Raw genomic sequence first — 20997 nt, forward strand, 5'->3', positions numbered from 1 at the left:
TTGAGTTTTAATAGGTTGGCGTTCATCCAGGACGCCACTTTGCTGAGCCCCGTCCTAAGAGCAGAAGGCTGTGCGTATTTACCAGCTGAGAGAGAGAAAATAATCTGGGTGTCGTCAGCATAAGAGAATAACGACAGACCAGATTCCTCTACAATAGCTGCTAAAGGTCTAACATAAATATTAAATAGCAAGGGGCTGAGAATGGATCCCTGTGGAACCCCTTAAGGTGAAGAGTAGACTTTAGATTTGGCCGTGGATGAAACATTCTGAAAGGTATGGTTTGTGAGGAAGTAATTAAGCCAGCTCAAGGCTGAGCCAGTGACCCCAATGGATTGAAGAGCCTTGATAAGTAAGGTATGGAAAACCGTATCAAAGGCGGCGCTTAAGTCTAGTAACGCCATAGTGTCGCCAGCATCCAGATTCTGTTGCAGCATTTCAGTGACACCTAAAAGTGTAGTCTCGGTGGAATAACCAGTCCTAAAACCGGACTGGGAGGGATGAAGAAGCCAGTTTGTTTCGATAAAATTGGATAACTGACAGTTAATGTGTCTCTCCACGACTTTAGAGAGAGCAGGAAGCAAAGAGATTAGGCGAAAGTTTGAAGGGAGAGCAAGGTCGGAGTTGGTCTTTTTTAAAAGTGGAACGACCATTGCATGCTTCCAGTCCAAGGGACGAAAGACTCCATTAGGGATGCATTGAGAAGTTCCAAAATGTATTGAAGCGACTGTAGTTCAAGCTGCTGTAATACCGTAATGGGCAAGATGTCGCATGGCGAGCCCAATTTAATTTTGCTTAGATAATGTTTAAGCAACATCATATCTAAGAGACACCAGGTGTCGCACAAGTTACTACTTGTGTAACAATATATCTGTAAGAGACATTAGTTAGTGATAGATTCCGTACCTTAGAATATCCCTAGGCGTCAGACTGGATCCGGAAACTTTTGAGTAGCAATACCCCTGCGCGTCGGTAGGCGTCGTCCGCGGCTCCGCGTCCGTCGTCGGCGTAGTTAGCGCCGGAATAAAGTCGTCTGAGTACTTAGACGCCGCCCTCGCGCGCTGACGTCAGTTCTGATACACAGCTTTTCCGGGCCAGATACGCAGAGCCATGATACAACCAACACTGGTGTCATGAAACTAGGGCCCTGAAAGGGGATGACCTTAACCCTAGATATCGCTTCGCAGAACGGGGAGGATGGGTGGGTCGGTAAGGAATCTATCACTAACTAATGTCTCTTACAGATATATCGTTACACAAGTAGTAACTTGTGCATCTGAAAGAGACACGTTAGTGATAGATTCCTTACCTTAGAATAGATACGCAAGCAATACCAACCCCGGTGGTGGGTCTGCGTACCAATAATCACACCAGGAAGTCCTGGAGGACGGAACGGCCATAAAAGCCATCCCTCCAGACTTGGCTGCCCAGGCAGTAGTATCTCCTGAACGTGTGCAGCGAGGCCCACGTAGCTGCCTGACAAATGTCCTGCAAGGGGACTCCCCGGCCCAGGGCAGTAGTATTCGCCGTGGCCCGAGTGGAGTGGGCCCTTAGCCCAACAGGAGGTTCCTTCTTAGCCAAGGAGTAACACGCTTGGATGCACAACACGATCCACCGAGAGATGGTCCGCTTGTGAACCGCCCGTCCTTTCTTAGCGCCCACGTAACCAACAAAGAGTAGGTCATCCACCCGGAACTGGCGTGTGCGATCCAGATATTAAGAGAGCGCACGTTTTGAGTCCAGACGGTAAAGCCTCTCTTCCTCTTTCGAGGAATGCAGAGGCGGAAAGAAGGTGGGCAAGGTGATTGACTGCCCGATGTGGAAGGCTGTCACTACCTTGGGCAGGAAAGAGGGTTTTGTACGCAACACAACCTTGTCCGGATGGACAGAAAGGAAGGGAGGTTTAGACGAACCTCTGCCAGGTTGCCACCGCCTGGCAGAGGTGATGGCATCCAGGTAAGCAGTCTTAAGTGTAATAAGACGTAGACGACAACTATGAAGCGGCTCAAAGGGAGCGCACATCAGGTAAGTTAGAACCAGGTTCAAGTCCCACTGGGGCACCACGAAAGGATCAGGAGGGAACATATGAGTGATGCCCTTTAAAAATCTGTTTACAATGTGGGACTTGAACAAAGAAGGCTGATCAGGAAGCCTCAAGAAGGCTGAAAGGGCAGAAAGGTAGCCCTTGATAGTGCCCAGAGCAGAGCCCTGCTGGGCAAGGGAAAGAAGGAAGAGGAGAACCTCAGAAAGAGGGGCATTGAGAGGATCCACAGACTTTGCTGTGCACCATGCCACATCTGCAGGTGTATACCGACTTTGTGGAGGGACGACTGGCTGCCAGAATGACATTACAGACTTCAGGAGGCAAGTCAAATGGCCTCAACTGTCGCCGCTCAATCTCCAAGCATGGAGGTAGAGACAGGACAGGTTCGGGTGGAGGACCGTCCCCTGCTGCTGCGACAGAAGGTCCTCCTGAAGAGGCAGACGAACCGGGGGATCGACTGACATACTGAGTAGCTCAGGATACCAGTACCTTTGCGCCCAGTCCGGAGCCACAAGGATGACTTGGGCCCGGTCGCGCTTGATTTTCTTCAGCACTTTGGGTAGAAGTGGTATAGGCGGAAAGGCGTACCACAGACCGCAACTCTACTTGCGACGAAAAGCACCCCCGAGCGAGTGCCGCCTTGGAAATTCCAAATTGCAGAACTGATGACATTGCACGTTCTCTTCGGTGCCGAATAGATCTAACCAAGGCTCTCCCCACTGCAGAAATAGGCCTTGCACCACGTCCGAGTTCAGACGTCATTCGTGATCCATCATGCACCTTCAGCTGAGCTCGTCCGCCCTGGCGTTCAGAGAACCTGCCAGGTGTTGAACCACCATGGTCACGCCCTGATGTTCCAGCCACTGCCAGAGGCGCAGAGCCTCCAGGCATAGGGTCCACGACCCAACCCCGCCCTGTTTGTTGCAGTACCACATGGCGGTGGTGTTGTCCGTGAACACCTGCACTACACTCCCCCGGACAGAGGGGAGGAATGCCTTCAGTGCTAGACGAATCGCCCGCAGCTCCAGAAGATTGATATGGAGATGGGACTCCGCCGGAGACCAGATGCCTCTGATTTCCGCCTCTCCCATGTGGCCTCACAAGCCCTGGAGGGACACGTCCGTCACAACTACGTGCTCCGGTTGGGGAAGGGTGAGGGATCTGCCGCTGACCCAATCTCGGTCCCTGAGCCACCACTGCAGATGTCTTGCAGTGCCCTCCGAGATCATGACATGGTCGGACAGGTTGCCCTGATGCTGGGCCCACTGAAACTTCAGGTCCCACTGCAGAGCCCGCATCCCCCACCTGGCGTGATGCACCAGAAGGATGCAGGTGGCCACCAGCCCAAGAAGCCGCAGCGTCAACCTGACCGAGACCCGGGATAAAGGCTGAAAGATTGAAATCAGAGCCTGAATATCCCAGACCCGCTGTTCGGGAGGATAAACCCGAAACCGCGCCGAGTCGAGGATCGCTCAGATGAAGAGGAGCTTCTGAGAGGGGCACAGGTGTGACTTCGGCACACTGATGGAAAACCCCAGCTGGTGCAGGAGGTCTTCCGTTGTCTGGAGGTGGCTCACGACTGTCTGAGGCGAGCCCGCCTTCAACAACCAGTCGTCGAGGTAGGGGAAGACGGACACCCCTAACCTGCGGAGATGAGCAGCGACCACCGCCATCACCTTCGTGAAAACCCATGGGGTGCTGGTAAGGCCGAAGGGGAGCACGGTAAACTGAAAGTGCTTTAGGCCTACCGTGAACCGCAGGTAGCGCCGGTGGGCCGGCAGGACGGGGATGTGGAAATAGGCGTCCTGCAAGTCCAACGCTACCATCCAGTCTACTGGGTCCAGGGCAGCTAAGACTTAAGCCAATGTCAGCATTTTGAACTTCTCCTTCCGGAGGAAGCCGTTGACGTTCCGTAGGTCCAAGATAGGGCGTAGGCCCCCTTTGCCCTTCTTGGGTACCAGAAAGTAGTGGGAGTAACAACCACACCCTACTTCTGGCCCAGGAACGCGCTCGATGGCCCCCTTGGCCAAGAGGGCCGTAACTTCCTCTTGCAGAAGTTGCAAATGATCCCCCGACACGCGGTGGTATTGCGGTGGCATAGCTGGAGGGGTCATCTCGAAGGGGAGGGAGTAGCCCCTCCGGACAATTTGCAGCACCCACACGTCCGACGTGACAGTGCGCCAGTGGAAGTGGTGATGGCGAACCCTGCCCCCCACTGGCGTCACATGGGCCTGAAAGTGCGGACTAGGAGGGTTTTGAGGCGGATGCTGTAGGGGAAGGTGTGGACTGGCCGTGCCGTTGTCCCTGACCGCCGCCACGGCAGTTTCCACAGCCGCCACCGCGCTGTGTATTAGTCTGCGGCGTGTGGCTGGCGGCACGTGTGGGAGCGCCCCTTCCTTGGCCACGAAAGGAGTGAAAGACACCCGTTTGCTGGCATGGGGCCGAGAGGCCCAAGGACTTGGCCGTAGCCCTGGAGTCCTTAAAACGCTCAAGCGCATGGTCTGCCTTGTCGCCGAAGAGGCGACGGCCATCAAACGGCATGTCCAGAAGTGTGGCCTGGACATCAGCCGAAAAGTTGGCAGTCCTCAACCAGGCGTGGCGTCGAACAGCCACAGTCGTTGCCATCGCTCTGCCCAGTGAGTCCGTGGTATCCAACCCACACCGGATGGAGTAGCGTGCCGCATCTCGACCCTCCGCAAGGGCTTGGCCGAGTTTAGCTCGGACCTCCTCCGGACATTGTGGCAGCACGTCCGCGACCATGTCCCACAGCGTGTGGGTGTAGCGGCCCAAGAGGCGTGCGGTATTGACTGACCGCAGTCCCAAACTCAGGGACGAGAACACCTTCTTACCGAACTGTTCATACCTCTTGGATCGGGCGGAGCAGTTGGGAATGCGGTCTGGGAAGTAGAGGCCTGGATAACCAGGCTCTCGGGGGTGAAGTGGGTCGACATGAAGCAAGGGTCGCCCGGAGCCGGGCGGTAGCGTCTGGCCACGTTCCTATCTACAGGCGGACCTGTAGCGGGCCTGGCCCAGGTGCCCAAAAGAACGTCACACAAGGCCTCATTAATCGGCAGCAGAGGCTCAGCCAAGCTTGACTGCGGTTTAAGGACCTCAGTGAGGAGGTTAGTCCTCACGGCTGCGACGGGGAGCTCCAGGCTCAAGGCCTTGGCCGCCCGCGTCAACACTACACTGTAGGCAGCCCCCTCCTCCGTAGCCACGGTTGGAGACAAAACCAGTGTCTGGCGAAGTGTCCAGTCCACTGGCATCCCCAAGCTCACATGTCCAGTCCTGCTGAGACTGGCACTCTGTGCCAGAGGGTCCACAGACCCCTCCCAATCCCCCTCGTCACCCATCACCTGATATTCAGGTTCAAAGGATGGGGCCGGTTCGTGGAAATAAAAATCTCCAAACGACGTCGAGAGCGGCGCCCAGCGGCGCCCAGCGGCGCCGGAACCTTATCGAGGGTAGGAATGGGGATGGCGTCACCAGGCATGACACCCTAGGTGCCGGCGAGGTCATGTCGTTGACCGGCGACGACCCAGATCCAGTAGCGGATCCAGTGGGGGCCTGCGGCACCGGGACTAAAGTCGCCGGCGGCGTCAGGGCGAAGCACCTGGCGGTGTCGGAGCCGAAGCACCCGACCCGCTTGGCCCCCCAGCTGGGACCGCTGGGCCCGAAGGCGCTGCGGAACCCGGCGGAAGAAGGAGGGACCTCATGGCCATGAGGTACCGCTCGACCTCCTCAGGCGTTGCATCGTGCCCAGGGATCGGAAGGTGTGGGGCAGTATGTGGCCCCGCGACTCCGTCGGAGCCGCTTGGGTGGTGTCAACCGAACCCCCGGCCGCGTCGAGCGAGCGTCTGGGTGGGTCGGAAGAGCGATGACGCCTTTCCGACCTCTCATGCCTCTTACCTGAGGATCGTGATCCCAAAGACCGATGCCAACTCTCGGAGCTACGAGGGCTTCGACCCTGCGACCGGTCCCTCGACCTCCTGTGGGACCGGGACCTCGAACGGCGCGGGCCGACTACCGGAGCTCAAGTCGCTTGCGGGACCGCTCCCGCCTAGCCTTAGACATCAGGGCCCGGCAGTCGGAGCAGGTTCGGACGTCGTTGTCGAGGCCTAGACACTGGAGACACCAGCGATGGGGGTCGGTAACCGACATCTGCTGCACTTGGAGCAGGGTTTAAACCCGGGCATCCCTACCTGCACCGTAGGAGTCAAACGACTCGAGAAAAACAGATCAAAAAAGTTTAGTCAAAAAGTGACTAAGGGGTAGAGCTTCTCCGGATCTGCGCTAGCTGGCGCGGAAAAAAGAACGGACGTCAGCGCGCATGGGCGGCGTCTAAGTACTCCGACGACGCCATTCTGGCGCTAACGACACAGACGACGGACGCGGAGCCGCGGACGACGCCTACCGACGCGCAGGGGTATTGCTACGCAAAAGTTTACGGATCCAGCCTGACGCCTGGGGATATTCTAAGGTAAGGAATCTATCACTAATGTGTCTCTTTCAGATAAGTATATTCAAAGGGTCCGTAGTAGTCACAGCTCGGCATTTGGATAAGGGGCCAGATTGGGCAGAGATCGGGGTGGGTAAGGAAGTAGATGGAGGATTATTGCCAGCCAGAGAGGAATAGATTGGTTCCACTTTATTTAAGAAAAATTGGGCGAGATCCTCGCATTACGTAGTGATCAGACTGGGTGGAGACTGGACAGATGCTGAACCAGAGTTCTTTCACCATCTTAAAGAGGGTTTTAGGACAGTTTTTACCTCTGTAATGAAGGAACTGCTGCATGATGCTTATGACTGAGGAGGATACCACTGGAAGATTACCGGTAAGTAACGTATCCTTCTCTTCTAGGGGAGCCTCATCAATAGCCATAAGCACTGAATAGAGTATCAAGTCCATCCCATACCTCTGCAGACAAATTAAAATGAATCATAAGCAGTTGCTCTCAGCATTGAAACAAATTCCTCAGAGAGGCTTGGCCTACTAGAGTGTCTGCTCTATTGTCTGAATCGAGACAGTCGTGGCTTGTAAATGTATGTACTGATCCCCAAGAGGCTGCAGAGATGGGAACATTATTAAGAAGGGCCACAGTGGCTGCTTATCCTCTTGTGGAGTGGGCTTTGGGCCTGGCAGGAAGGTGTTTGTCAGCCAACTGGTAAGCAACCTCGATACAGGAAACAATCCATCTGGAGATGGACTGTTTGGCGGAAGCAAAGCCTGTTCTAATGGTACCATAACTTACACATAAATGGTCGGACAGCCTAATGGTTTTAGTTTTGTCCAAGTAAACTTGAAGACTCTTGAGTTCTAGCGAGTGCACAGACCACTCAGCTGGAGTGGAAGGGTCAGGAAAAAACGTGGGAAGAGAAATAGTATGAAGGATGTGAAAATCAGACACTACTTTAGGTAAAACACTAAGATGAGTTCTCATCAGTACTCTGATGCTATGGAAAACTGTGTATGGTTCTTTAGCACAGAGGGCCTGTATTTCACTCATTCTGCTTAGACCTAGGTTGGACCTAGCCCTGATTGGAGGGGGTCTCCCCATCTTCAAGATAGCAGGGACTGAAAGATGGGCTTCACCTCGCCTCCCCCACCTTAGGGATGCAACTGGCTGAGGTGGGCACACCTCGTATTCTCCTGAGTTTTCCCGCCGGGTTTACCACTGAAGGTGGGGGTGTAAACCAGGGGGCTGCCAACTGTTGCTAGCAGCAGAGGCTGGAGGTCGCATTACAAAAGGTGGCAGGCCTTTGAAGCTTCCCTCTTCAAGCACTAGCCCCTCCTGGGTGAGGAGTGACACCTCTGCCCAGGATGTGCATTGTTTCTGGTCCCAGAGAGCAGGGAATCTCTACCCAGGGGCCCAGAAATGTGGGTGGTGGCTGGCTGCCTACAACCGGTCAGTGACCACACCGAGGGTTGGTAGGTTTTATGTGGGCGCCTCTGAGGTGCCCTTAGAGTACATGTTCTAATACATTTCACACTGGCATCAATATGGATTTATTACAAGGAGCGGTTTAGTACCAAACACTACTGGGTTCAGAGAAGCCATTATGGTGCTGTGGAACTCAAGTTGACAAGTCCCCGCCCATGTACTCTCTATGGCTTCCCTGGCATTTACAATATTAAGGATTAGACCCTAATGATATAGGGGCCAATCTGCTCATGGGATGTAGTTCACCCTGCCGTAGGGCTGGAAAGGCCTGCTAGATGGGTGACTTACCTATATTTCCGGCAGTGCTAGCTGGTATGGCACACAGACCGTGTGCCATGTTGACTTGGTCATTTTCCCACTCACCTCACAGGGGCATGCCAGCTGCAGGGGCAGTGGCATGGATCTAGTGAGGAGGTCGCAGGGGACCCACTCCAGGCAATGTGCACCCGGAGTACCACTTACTAGAGACTTACGGGGGCAGAAGTACAGATTGTGGACATGTTTTCAGGGAAAGAACACTGGTACTGGTAATAAGGACAGCAGGGGCTCAGTGCTCGGCAGCCAAAGTTGCATCTAAAGCGAAGCAAAAATTGTGTGTGTGTGTTTGGTGGGGGAGGGGATGGACTGGCAACCCGCCTAGCAACAGAACCTTATTTTTTCACAAATGTCAAATAAATAAATAAAATAAATATGTGCAGTATTACCAAGTGTACTGAGACATGAGCAGTTAACAGAACTATGAATATTACTCTGAAACCGCTGACAGGGAAAAGTCCTCATAATGTAAAACATTAATACGAAGTACACACCTGGTGCTTGACCGGGAAACTATATTTCACCCAGGTAGCTTGCAGCATGGTCTCCTCATCTTCTTGCTTACGTTCTTTCTTTTTTACCTTGTCTTTATCTTCCCTTTCTATTGAAGTCATTCTGTGCAACCTAAAAAGAAAACCAATGGTAAACAAAATGATTTATCTCGCAATGTACTAATTTGGGAAACTATTTCAACATGAGCAATTCTTATGTCATTTACTGCTCAATGCAATATGATGTCCTAGCTATGGGTGAAACACAATTCAGTTCATTATACTTACGTGAAAACATACACCAATGTATACTTGAGAACGTCTTAGCCATAAGTCATTCGAGTCAACAAGTTAACTCTAGGAAAACAGGCTACTTGTTTTATATTCCATTCAAGAGACACACTGTGTGCTTCAAATAGTGTAGCAGTTATCTTTTTTTTCAATAACTTATATGCCGTATTTTCACTTGTCTGTCGGCTGCCAGCATTTTGGAGTTGTCCGGAACCAGCTTTGTTTTTTTTTTTACAAATAACTAATGTGATCCCAGGCCGAAGGCATCCTATCTTGTATGCATTTTGTTGCAGAGAGTGACGGAAATTTGAATAATTACTTAATGAGTGCAGTTAGACTACATCTAACAATATGACAAGAACCATGTCCTTTCCAAGAAATCTAGTAAGATTTTTCAATCCACTAAACCAAATTTCCTGTTTGCACTCAAAAGTAGAATTCAACAAAAAGAGGCCTAGTTGCCTCAAAAGCTTATAAAACATAGCGACTTTCTGAATGTGTATTGTAGATCGCAGAGTTGTGAAGTTCAGACATTTTGAGAGTAACAGTTCTCCTATTTTTCTTTACCCTGGCTCTCTTTTGCTATCCTGCAAATGTACAAATTAAGAATTGCCTCTTGATGACATACAATATTTGCATGGTACGATTTAAAAAACATTTTTAACAAAAATGTTATTTCTCATTCTAAATCGGACTGGCAAGAGAAAAAACAAGCATTAGAAATGCAATAGGTCTTGCATTTTTTCGAGCTAGAGCTTTTGACGTTGGAAATGGCAATGCCTTTCATCATTGTATGATCATTCCATTGCAAAGAAAAACACAAGTAAATGTGCACTAGCCACCAATGTCTACTGAAATAGGAGGGGAAAACTTGTGGGCAGAAAAACAAAAGCCTAAGCGTTAGAAGGATGGGATGCTGAGTTGGCCTGAAAGATTTGATCATCTGACCTGCAGGCACACACAAATCATAACTGAACTTACTCACACAAGATAATAAGAAATACTCACACAAGATAATAAGAGATGTTTTAGGATGCCTTCCCCATCAGAGAAATATAGTGCAATAAGTAAATGCATTTGTCATAGAAAAATGCACTTGTGAGTTTCATGTGGGCAGAGAATAAGAAAGGATAAACGGACAACTCATCCAATACGTAACAAAAGTTGGACAAAAAGAACACAATTTATTGCATCATTTTACACATCTAATATGATTGGGTATCACACTAATAAAAGCAAAGTTTTGTTTTCAAACTCATGGTAACTTGCAGCAAGCTTTGGACGGGGTTTATTCAATCTAAAATAAATTCACCTTGTGTTACTCAAGTGCTCTCTCCTGGAAAATAGTATGAAATGCATGTAGGAGAGTAGGGTCTGCAATCCTATGATCACGCCAGATTTTTGCTTTTTGCTTCACTGGTTTACGACTTCCCTGGCTGTGGGCCTTCCAATCAGAACTACAGCCTAGCTGTTCTCTCACTAAATTGACACGTGTACCTTAGGTGCATTTACCAATTGGTACTTGGCCACCTTATCAGACCCTGTTACTCAGGGCATAGGTGTACCCAGGGCCTACCAGGGGCCGCAGCATGTATTATGCCACCCCTGGCTGGCCATCTAAATCTGACACAACTGGCTGCACGACAGCTGGGGCAAGGTGGTGTAATCACCCCTTGCTGTAGATATAGTATACCTATATCTAACCCTAAAAATGGACACATGTATTCCTATCAGTCACTCCTATGGCAGGCCTTAATAACCCTGAAGGCAGAGGGCTTGGAATTTTGTGAGATGGTGCTCTAGCATGAGCTGAGCCCGTCTGCAGCTTGCTGAACCAAGTCCTAATAGCTGTTCCATAATAACGCGTACCATATACTCTTAAGTGCATTATAATCCTCGCGGTTATTTGCCAACTTTGGTATCGCTTTATCAAAACATGTCAAGTAAGGTGTCATACGAATTGGAATACTAACCCCTCGCCAATTCTGGCGACGGGGTTAGCATTCCACCCTTCTAGAGGGACACAACATGTATGTAACTGTGAACCCCGGTTAAAGTTAACTCGAGCCTCAGCATCACAAAATGGATGCTGCCACCACAGACACAAGTCTGACCCCCTGCAGCTGGGAGTCCTTCCAGCGAGGGGAGCTTGGACAAAGGGTTTCCTGTCAGGGGCGGTGCTAGCACCATCCCAGACAGGGTTTTGTGTATCCTAGGTAGGCAGGGCTGAATAGGAAGGTGACTGCAAGTGGCACCCCGGTGCTCACTGTGCATCTGCCAGTTTGAACCAGTTCCAGGGGCACACCAGCCCCTGAGCTGGGGAAAGTCCGGCATGGGAGAGGGGTGTAACCACCTCCCTTCCTGGTCCCACCCATGGGCAGGACCTAGTCCCGTACCAGCCCCTTTCTTTAGAATAAAGGTGGGAGCGGGGACCCTTCCAAATTAGATCATCTTTGAATCCTGAAACTACTTTCTACGAAAGGAACTCAAGACTTCTTCCTAAGATTTCTCCCTTGTGACTAAGGAGTAGTCACCCTGCAGCAGCAGGCACCAACTAAGTATCTTGCGGTTTGCTAAGAGGTCCTTCCTCCGAAACCAGACTGACCAGCACGACGAGACCCGGACTCCCTGCCCTCTTTGACCTCTACCTGCCTCTACAGCACAGCTGAGAACCGTGGGTGCGACGAGACCAGTGGACCCGGCGACCATCAGAGCCAGCACAACACTGACCCAGCACGACCGCCGAGGGACCCAGGAGTGGGTGCATTGGGGTAAGAGAAGCCCCAACCCCAAGCAGCACGAGCACCGAAGACCAGCCCCCCAGCATCCACCAGATCTGCGTGGGACCCTTTTGCTTCTGTGTCGCTTGCCACGTTGTCCGGTCACTTGCCCGTTGGCTAGTGACCCTCTTGACGACGTCCTACGTTTGTTTCACCGCTGGTCTAGCTCCTCTAGACTGGCCCCAGTCTCCTCCTGAAGGGGACCTTCCTCGGACCCTCCTGGTCCACCCAAGACGCCATTTTGTGTCTCCACGAGGGCTTGCCGTAGCCAAGGCTTGTTGCCTCCTTCACCGGATCCAGCATCGCCAGCAGCAGACATCCGACGTGGGACAGCTCGCAGACCTCCAGCCTGGTCGACATCAGCGCCCCTGGTCCGTGCCGCAGCAGAATCCAGTGTCACCTCTTCACCTGGCTGAGTGGCCTCGTCCGGTGCCATCCTGGTGCTCACCTAATCACTGGCTAGTGATTCAGAACTTGGTCCCCTCTGCTTACAGGTACTCTTCAGCTGATCCCGTCCTTGGATCAGCCCGGAACCTCTTCATTGGTCGCCTGCCAGCAACTTCCACTTCAGCCTCCTGGTTCGTCAACGAGGATTCCCGACAACACTTGAACCCTATGCAGCCGCAGCCCCTGGGCTAGGTAAACCGAGTACCACGGTGCTCCAGCGTAGACCAACTCTCTAAGTGTCTAGATCCACTTTCGTTTTTGACCTACCTAGTCGGGTTCGCCCGAGAACACTAACTTTTGCATTTACTAGTATCCATAGACTTTGTCCCGCATTACGCATGAGAGTTTCCACTCTGCACACGGCGTTCCTAGACCTCCTGCTTCTAATCTAAGGGTTCAGCATTGTAGCCCTAGCGATTCCAAAGTCTCTGAGAGTAGTACTTACCTGCTAGTAATTTCGCATTCCACTTTTGTAGTATATGGTTTTTCGTGCCCCTCGGGCATTTGCGTAAATTGTGCGACTTTCAATATTTCTTTAAGAGCTTTGTATTGTGCTTAGCGACCTGTCCACATAAAGAGTCCAGGGCTGTTGTGTTATAAATAAATATCCTTTTATTTTCATAACAACTTGTGTGGTGTCCTTTCACTTGGTGTTCAAGGGGTATATGTGATGGTATAACAGCTGGCTTAAAACGCCCTCTAGAGTTTAGCCTAAAGACTGCTCTTGTCCATGCTACTAGGATAGCTGGTCTATAAGGTTGACTTACAACCAATCATCAATAAGGGTCGTTTGGACTGATACATAGTGATCACTAGAATAGTGAGCACCGCATATCAGGCCAACTTCTCACAATGCATCCACGAGTAGAACTGCATATTGAAATAACCATCTTTAGTAGACCAGTTGTAATGATATGCCAGACAACTTTCTGCACAAAAACATAAAAAAAAGCATTGGCATAGTCAATAGGTCTCGCCTTCGGGACCTTATAAGTATTTAGCCACACATATGTTGATGTTGCACCACAGATATTTATTTATTTGTCGGATTTGTACAGCGCATAGCTGCCCCAGCGACGGGGCGTCCCAGCGCAACCACAGACCCTAAATGGGACCCCCAGGAAGAAAAATGGAAAGTTAAACAGGGAAAAGCCAGGTCTTTATGGCTTTTCGGAAAGCCATGTGGTTCTGGATTGCTCGGATGAAAACAGGGAGCGAACTCCAGAGTTTTGTCGCCAAACTGCGAAAGGAACGGCCCCCAGCTCTAGCTTTCAAAACGCGCGACACGCAAACCAACGCTTAATCGGCTGATCTGAGAGGACGTCGTGGCACATAAAACTAACAGGTTATCCAACCCCAGAGGTGCCTGTAGCATCAAGATCTTATGCAACACACAGAGCGACTTAAATTGAATGCGCTTCTCAACAGGCAGCCAATGAAGTTTCCGGAGCACATGAGAAACAGAACAAGATTTCGGAAGGGCCACCAGAATGCGAGCTGCTGCATTCTGTACTCTCTGCAGACACTTAATACTGGCCTTGTTAGCTCCCAAGTAAAGGGAATTTCCATAGTCCAGTCTGGATAGAATTGACGCCTGGACAATGGTTTGACGCAAGTTTGAGGGAAAGAAACCCAGCAATGGTTTCAAGCCTCGCAAAAGTCCAAAGCATGTCCCTGCCACAACTTTCGATTGAGTGTCGAAAGTCAGGCCACTATCGAACAACACTCAAGTTTTTCACAGCCTCCTTAAGCAGGGGGGCAGGTTTGAGGCGATCCGGCCAACACTGCTCAGACCACAACTCCCGATCCTTCCCAAACAGTAAGATCTCAGACTTACTGGCGTTCAATTGCAAGCAATTTACCACCATTCAGTCCCCAAACACTGAAAGGTCCTCTTTGAACTCGTCCAGATTGGTACAACATTTCACCAATCACCAATTGGGTATCGTCAGCATACGACACCAGTGACAAGCCCTTTCCTTTAGCAACCGCAGCCAAGGGTCAGACATAGATGTTGAACCAGAAGGGGCTCAAGACTGAGCCCTGCGGCGCCCCATGATGCAAAGCAAACTCCTGCGAGTGAAAATGAGGCACGGAGACTTAGAAAGACCTCCCCTCCAAAAAAGACCGAAACCAGTTCAGTGCCGCAACCCGGATGCCAATTTCCTGTAAGCGCCTTAGAAGTATCGCGTGAGAGACGGTATCAAATGCAGCACTTAGGTCCAAAAGGACTAAGGCCGCTGAGTCCCCAACATCCAGTCTCGCCCGGATAGCTTCCGTCACTACCAGCTTAGCGGACTCGGTGCTGTGGCATGCGCGGAAACCATGCTGTGATGGATCCAGGATGGCATTCTGCTCAATAAACTTAGAGAGAGTGGAATTCACATGGGATTCAACCAGCTCCGTCAGAAAAGGCAGCTGGGAAATAGGGCGGTAATTGCCCGGCTGAGCTGGGTCCAAGGAGGGTTTTTTAAGCAACCGAATAACTTTCACGTGTTTCCACACCCCAGGTATGGAAGCAGACGACAGAGAGAGGTTGACCAAGTCGATGAACAGCGGGGAAATGAGAGCATGAAACTGGCGAAAACGGGCAGGTGTCAAAGGATAAACAGGTGAGCCCGATTTAATTTTCAAACAGAGGTACTCTAATTCCATGTGTGTCAAGGGAGGAAAAGATGACAGGCTGTTTCCCACCATAGGACTGATAACCCCCGGTCCGCCGCCTCAGCAGACAAAGCCGGGATAGGTAGACCAAGGTATATCTTCTTGACTTTGTTCACAAAATACAGTGCCAGCTCATTACACTGATGATTCGGGGAAATAGGGGAAACCCCCGTATCACCCACACTCTTCATGCCCTTCAGCAGAGAGAAGATCGTCTTAGCGGCATTGGTGCTAGCCAAGATTTTATCGGCTACATACTCCGCTCGAGCTCTCCGAATAAGCTTGTGGTACTGCTTAATGGCCGCTCGATATTCACTTTTTGCTACTACATCATAGGAGCGTCTCCAGACACGTTCGAGCTGCTTACAGCCCTTTTTGGCTAAGGTTAATGAATTGTTAAACCAAGGGTTAGACGGCCCACGAATCTTCCCCACCAATTTAGCAGGGATGCAGCTATCTAGGCCTAACGTCAATCACTCATGAAAACATGAGTTTGCTACCTCCACGTCCAGTGGCAACCGAGGCCTATCACTAGCCAAATAAGCAGAAAAAAGACCCATGTCCAGCTTATGCCAAGAGCGTTTTAAGACGAGGAGGATCAAGTCACGTTTTCCCTGCTGCCGCAGCGAGAACGAGGCCAAGAATTGGTCTGTCCAAGCCTGCGGGGCCGGCCCCGAAATCGTTCGAGAGCTTAAGTTCGCCCACTAGGTTCTCCTTGCTGAAGCTGCCGTTGTAAACTTCCTTAATGATGATTGCGATACCGCCCCCTCTGCCGCCCCCTCTGTTTACACTCTTCATCACATAGCCTTGAGGAAGAGCCAGCCAGGGCTCTGCCACCGAATCCTGTGATAGCCAGGTCTCCGTTTAGAATAGAACATCCGGAGGCTCATCGGCTAAATGAGCATAGACCTCGGCATGATGTTTCACAAGTGACCGGCAGTTTAAACTAAGAAACGTAAGATCCGAGCAGTCTAAGAATCAGAAAGCCAACTCGTCCTGTGGGAGTTGGATTGAACAGAACTAACATTTAAAAGAGCCGTCCTGGGGGGCTCAAGCTAGGGAGGAACAGTTAATTTCAAGAGACAGGAGCTCATCACGCGAGAACCTGATAGGATCTGCAATAAAATGGGCAGGGGTTCTGGCGACTGATGACTGTCCGGCGCAGACGGGCTTGCCTTTGGCGTGCCAGCGGCACGTCCGCAGAGCGGTCGCAGCTGTGCCGACATTTAAAGAGTCAGGGACAAAACAACTGACCTGCTAACCTGTGCTCTCCCCCCCCCCCCCCCCCCCCCAAGATGACGGTCTCACACCCACCGTCCCGGGTGAGCCACAGTCTTTCCCCCTGCCAAGCCGCCTCACAGCCACTCGGTGCCCTCCCCACAGCAACCAAAGACAAAGCAGCAGTTAAATGCTGAAAATAAAAGTAAATGCGGCGCAATGTTTAAAAATGTTTAAAAAGGGCAGAATTCAGCTTTAAGCAAACAAACAACAAATGCAAGCTCCCGGCTCATGCCTCAGGAGTTTGGAGTGATGCATAACTAAATACTTATAAGGTCACAATAGCAAGCCCTATTGGCTATGCCAATGCTTGTTTGCTTATAGTTAAGGACATCCAAGCTGCCACATTAAACTTCGATTTGAAGAAGATCCTTGCCCCATCCATTCTTTATCCCACAGACACATGCACTTAAAAACCTTAGTGTAGTATGGCGCCTCCACGCCCCTCAGCTCTGCGGCTCGCTCATATCACAAAAGGTAAACAGTCCTTACTGTCTGCAACCTCTGTACCCTAGAGCAACAGAACTGCAGTAAGTCAACTCTGCAGGGTCTATTTGACTAACCCACTCAAAACAAGACCTTAAAAATCACACACATAAACAGGCGGAACCCAGACCACACCTCCATTAAAGACCTCAGGCTGCCCAAAGTGGTAGGAAACACCGGCTACTGAGATGGGAAGAGGTCTCCAGGACCTGAAATCAAAATCGTGAAACATGACACACAAGTGGCTGCTAAAAGGATAAAGTTCTCTGTGATATTTGTAGTGCAACAAAGTGTGAATTATTTTTTGATCTAAAGAGAACGTTGCTCAGTGTGGTAAGTGGCAAGTCATCTTACATAATGAAGAGACATTCACTGCTTGAATTCAGTTCTTTTGTAAAGTACGGCATTCAGAAGACCATTAATAGTTTTAACATACTTTGTGATTGAAACATCTTCTCTCAATATTGTAGCCATTTCGTTGTGTGCAGGTGTGGACTTGGGCCAAAAATCACACAGCAGAAGGAGACACACCCAAAAACCAGGAGAATGGTGCCAGGACTTTGTTCCTTCATCTTACCAAGGCATACTGAAAAGGCCATGGTTTCATAACAAAGTTGATATTCCATTAATCCTGCGCTGCTAATTTCACTTCCTCAAGAAATTAAATCAGGGTAAGGAACATTCAGTTTCTCCTCTACACTGAAACAAGCGCTGGCACAAGACCAGCATAGGCCAGCAGGACAGCACAACAAGCAGCAAATATCTCCTATGTCGCTAAAATGAGGAGACAGCACAATGCCGGTGCGCGTACGGGAGGCAAGTCCCATCTTTGCACAGACTCTGGGATCAAGAACAACACCCACTGCCCGAGGGTCGTCCTTGAATCTTTAATAATTCCAGATATCAGAAAGAACTTCATAGGCAATGAGGGCCATGGTAAACGGGCACACAAAACAGTGACACTGTCACAAGAGACACCCAAGAAGGTTCCCCAGTCCTCGGAGGTTATGTAGACTGTTCCTACAAACTTGGAGCATATATTGCAATTTAGCACAATTGAGCAACAGTGGCATACACGCTATTTCACCAACATAACATGTTATAATGAGAGCACATACAGAATGCACTCTGCAATTGCGAACATTTATACCACACAAAAAACATACAACTTCTATTGAAATAAGTCACTGTGCAGATGTTAAAATACTAAATCCATAAAAAGAAATGGATGGCATTTTGTAGCCTACATCAAAACCTGCGTGGGTAAGGGAATGCACAGAGTTTAGCAAAAAATGCCTACTGTAAGAGTTTGTAAAGTTTTCCGGCCAGTGGACCGTATACCCTGCAAAGGCATGCATTACTGCAGTCACTGCACACTTTAATAAGGGCCCGATTGTAAGTGTGTCCGGTGGCGTGACATCAGTCAGGATGGCGGAGGACATTTTCCAGTGGGAGGGAGAGTGAGGCTGGGTAATTAAATCTTACGGAGAGGAGCAGATCGAATAAGGCTTTCAGTCATTATTGTGCGTTTTTTTTTTTTTTGCTAACTGGGCCTTGTTATGAATCAAATCCGAAATGTACGCTCTGCCATTAATTGTGCTCAGCAGTATATTCATTCCTGTTTCTACGTGCAAACAGCTCTTGATGCCAAGTGCTTAGATTTGAAGGATGCTAGTTGGCGCGGCGCCTCTGTATCCTCACGTGACCCTCTGCCACAGAGGGTTTTTTGTCAGTCGTGTTCAGGTATATGGTTTGAAAGCTTGCTTCCGCAAGGGAATCGCCAAACGTGCACGCATTGCCATTCAAAGCAAAGCAACGCATGCACGTTTTTGGGACACAAACTCAATCGATTTCAAAAGGTCTTTTTTCCTATGCAGCGCTTGCGCGCTGCGTAGGCAAGACCAAAAAAGAAGCCAATGGGGCAGCTTTTGAAAGATCGAGCCAGCGAGAGCAGGCGCTAGCGCAGACGTCTCGCTTATGATACACTATTGTTTACAAACAAGGCTTGGAGCACGTCCACTGCTTGCAAGTTGTCTGCTTCAGTTTCACTCTTCATTGCAGCCATCTCAATTGGCCATTGCAGGAAACGTCACTTCCGATACTTGCTGTGGAGCAAGGACCAAGCACAGATGGATTCAACTGACTCCGTGCCGGTCCGCTGTTACCACGTACAATGTCGTCCCTCATCCCACTTTCCTTGCCTGCTGTGCACTTCATCCCTCTTTTTTAACTTTGTTTGCTTGGTTTATCTTGTTTCATTTGAGTCCGGGTTGAGTCTTTTTAGTAGTTGGTCATTCCTGTCTTTTTAAAAGTAGGAAACTGCTATTGCATTTTTTCTCTATTTTGCACTGTTGCCATCCCACCGACCACCTCTCGGAGTTGCTGCTCCCCATTCCCCCCCCCTCTCCCCAGCCATCCTTCATTGCACACACCCCCTTCGTCCGTCTTTTCATTGTTCCTTCCCCCATCATAGTCGTGTGTTACTGTGCAACGTCTGTCGTCTACTTTAATTTTATTAGACTCTAGAGACTGCAAAATGCTTGGCAGCTCGAAAGTGGACTAATGTGGACACCGGTGCCTATTTAATGTGGCATGGGAGTTCTTCATATATTTGTGTGGCTTATTCACACCCTCATTTTGCTGCATTTGTTTTAGCTCTATTACCCAATAGTTTTTTTTTTCTCCAACTTAAGTTGCATCTCAAAGCTGGATTCTGAAGTCACACATTATGCACTTCGATGTTTCATGGGTCCACTGGTTTAACTGGTATTTTCATTGTGCCTGTATTACTCCCCCACGTCCCCCATAGTGAACACGTTCATGAGTCCTGCCCGCCTACGTCGTGGCCCTCACCCTATTAATGACTAGTCCCTGCCCCTTACATAAATTATTTCATAGTCTCTCCCCCACACACGAAGTTAAAATATGTTCTTGTACTTCAGCCACATGTTACATTTTGTTAGTCACCCAATTCACTGTATTGCGTTTATCATTTTATCTGGAAACACGTGCTGCGTGAAATTTTGCAAGTGAGCCAAACGTTTTGAGTGAGGTCAAAGATGGCATCTTGAGGGCAAAGTCCTAAAAACATGATGTATGCTTCTATTTTTTTCTCGCTCTAAATCCAAATGTTAATTGTATTACCAAACTTCAAATTGTACTGAGGTTTCTGTGTGGAAAGGGGTATATATCATTCAAGATAATAAGACAAAATGATGTGGGCACATTTGCTGTTTCCTTTTCTTAAATTAACGTAATTCCCATTGCACAGATATTCACTTCTTCCTTTAAATGCACATTTTATCAAGTACATTGGCAAAAGCTGATTTGGTTTTAGTCTTTGTAAGGTAGCTGATATTGTGTGGTCTCAGCCTGCTTCTGCATGTCTTTTATTGCACTTTGTACTTTATTCCTTTCACTATCTTGATAGTTCTTGCAAGTACTGTCTTTCTCTGTCGCCCCCAACCTCTAGGCGGGACACAGTCAGCAGGCAAACCTTCTCATTCCAAAGAATAGGACACAACACTGGAGATGCACCCCACTCTCCCAGAACTGGAAGCAATGCCAGAGGCAAAGGCCTCCGGAACTTGCAACAATACTTCTAGCCAGATCAGGGCTGACCATCTAGATTTAGAGATATGCCTTTGGTGACACCACCCGGTCTACACTTGTAAGTCTGGCATATCCTGAGGTGCTGCTTTGGCTTTTCCTCACTCTAAAAACTGGAAAAGTTCCCCTTTTAGTCCCTGGCACTCCAAGGGTGCTGCAGACCCATTTCCCAAGTTGCAGTGATGTCGCTCTGGCAGCAAAAAGCTCAGGGTATGCCTGTGTCTTAGTCCCCTGCTTCTGGGGTCAGCCATATTACAACTGTTTCCCCACTCAATATGCCATTAAAAGTCAGTATTTTAAGCAGTCTCCTGGCTTACCCACACATCACTCCACTCCACTCTAAACAACTCTAATCCATGCTACGCCACACCACTAACTTTTAGCTATGCTGCGGTGCTGTACAACCCGGTGAAACCTATTGGCTTATTGCAAAATGATTTGGGGTATTTCTGGGACAAAGGTCCTTAGTGTGATTAAGTACTGTGACGGTACCCCGCCCTAATACGATTCTGGAAACTCCCATGCACTTCCTCCTGAGTGAGCTCAGAAATTGTTCAAGACCCCTAGGGGTGCTTGAGTCGTATGCAAGGTTGCACGGGTGCAGCTTTTAAACCACATGCACGCCACTCTCACCAGGGATGTTGCTAAGAACT

General features: G+C 49.6%; 1 protein-coding gene across 3 annotated transcripts in view; it reads right to left on the reverse strand.

Annotated features, from left to right (window-relative positions):
• BPTF (bromodomain PHD finger transcription factor) overlaps positions 1–20997 on the reverse strand; it is a 1660779-nt gene that overhangs the window by 1339140 nt on the left and 300642 nt on the right. For all 3 annotated transcript variants that reach the window (XM_086930929.1, XM_086930930.1, XM_086930928.1), the window contains exon 10: positions 8793–8922. In XM_086930929.1, coding sequence (XP_086787055.1) covers positions 8793–8922 — 130 coding nt within the window. The remainder of the gene's footprint in view (positions 1–8792; positions 8923–20997) is intronic.

The sequence above is a fragment of the Lissotriton vulgaris genome, chromosome 7 (assembly GCF_964263255.1).
Source record: "Lissotriton vulgaris chromosome 7, aLisVul1.2, whole genome shotgun sequence".
NCBI classification, from domain to species: Eukaryota; Metazoa; Chordata; class Amphibia; order Caudata; family Salamandridae; genus Lissotriton; species Lissotriton vulgaris.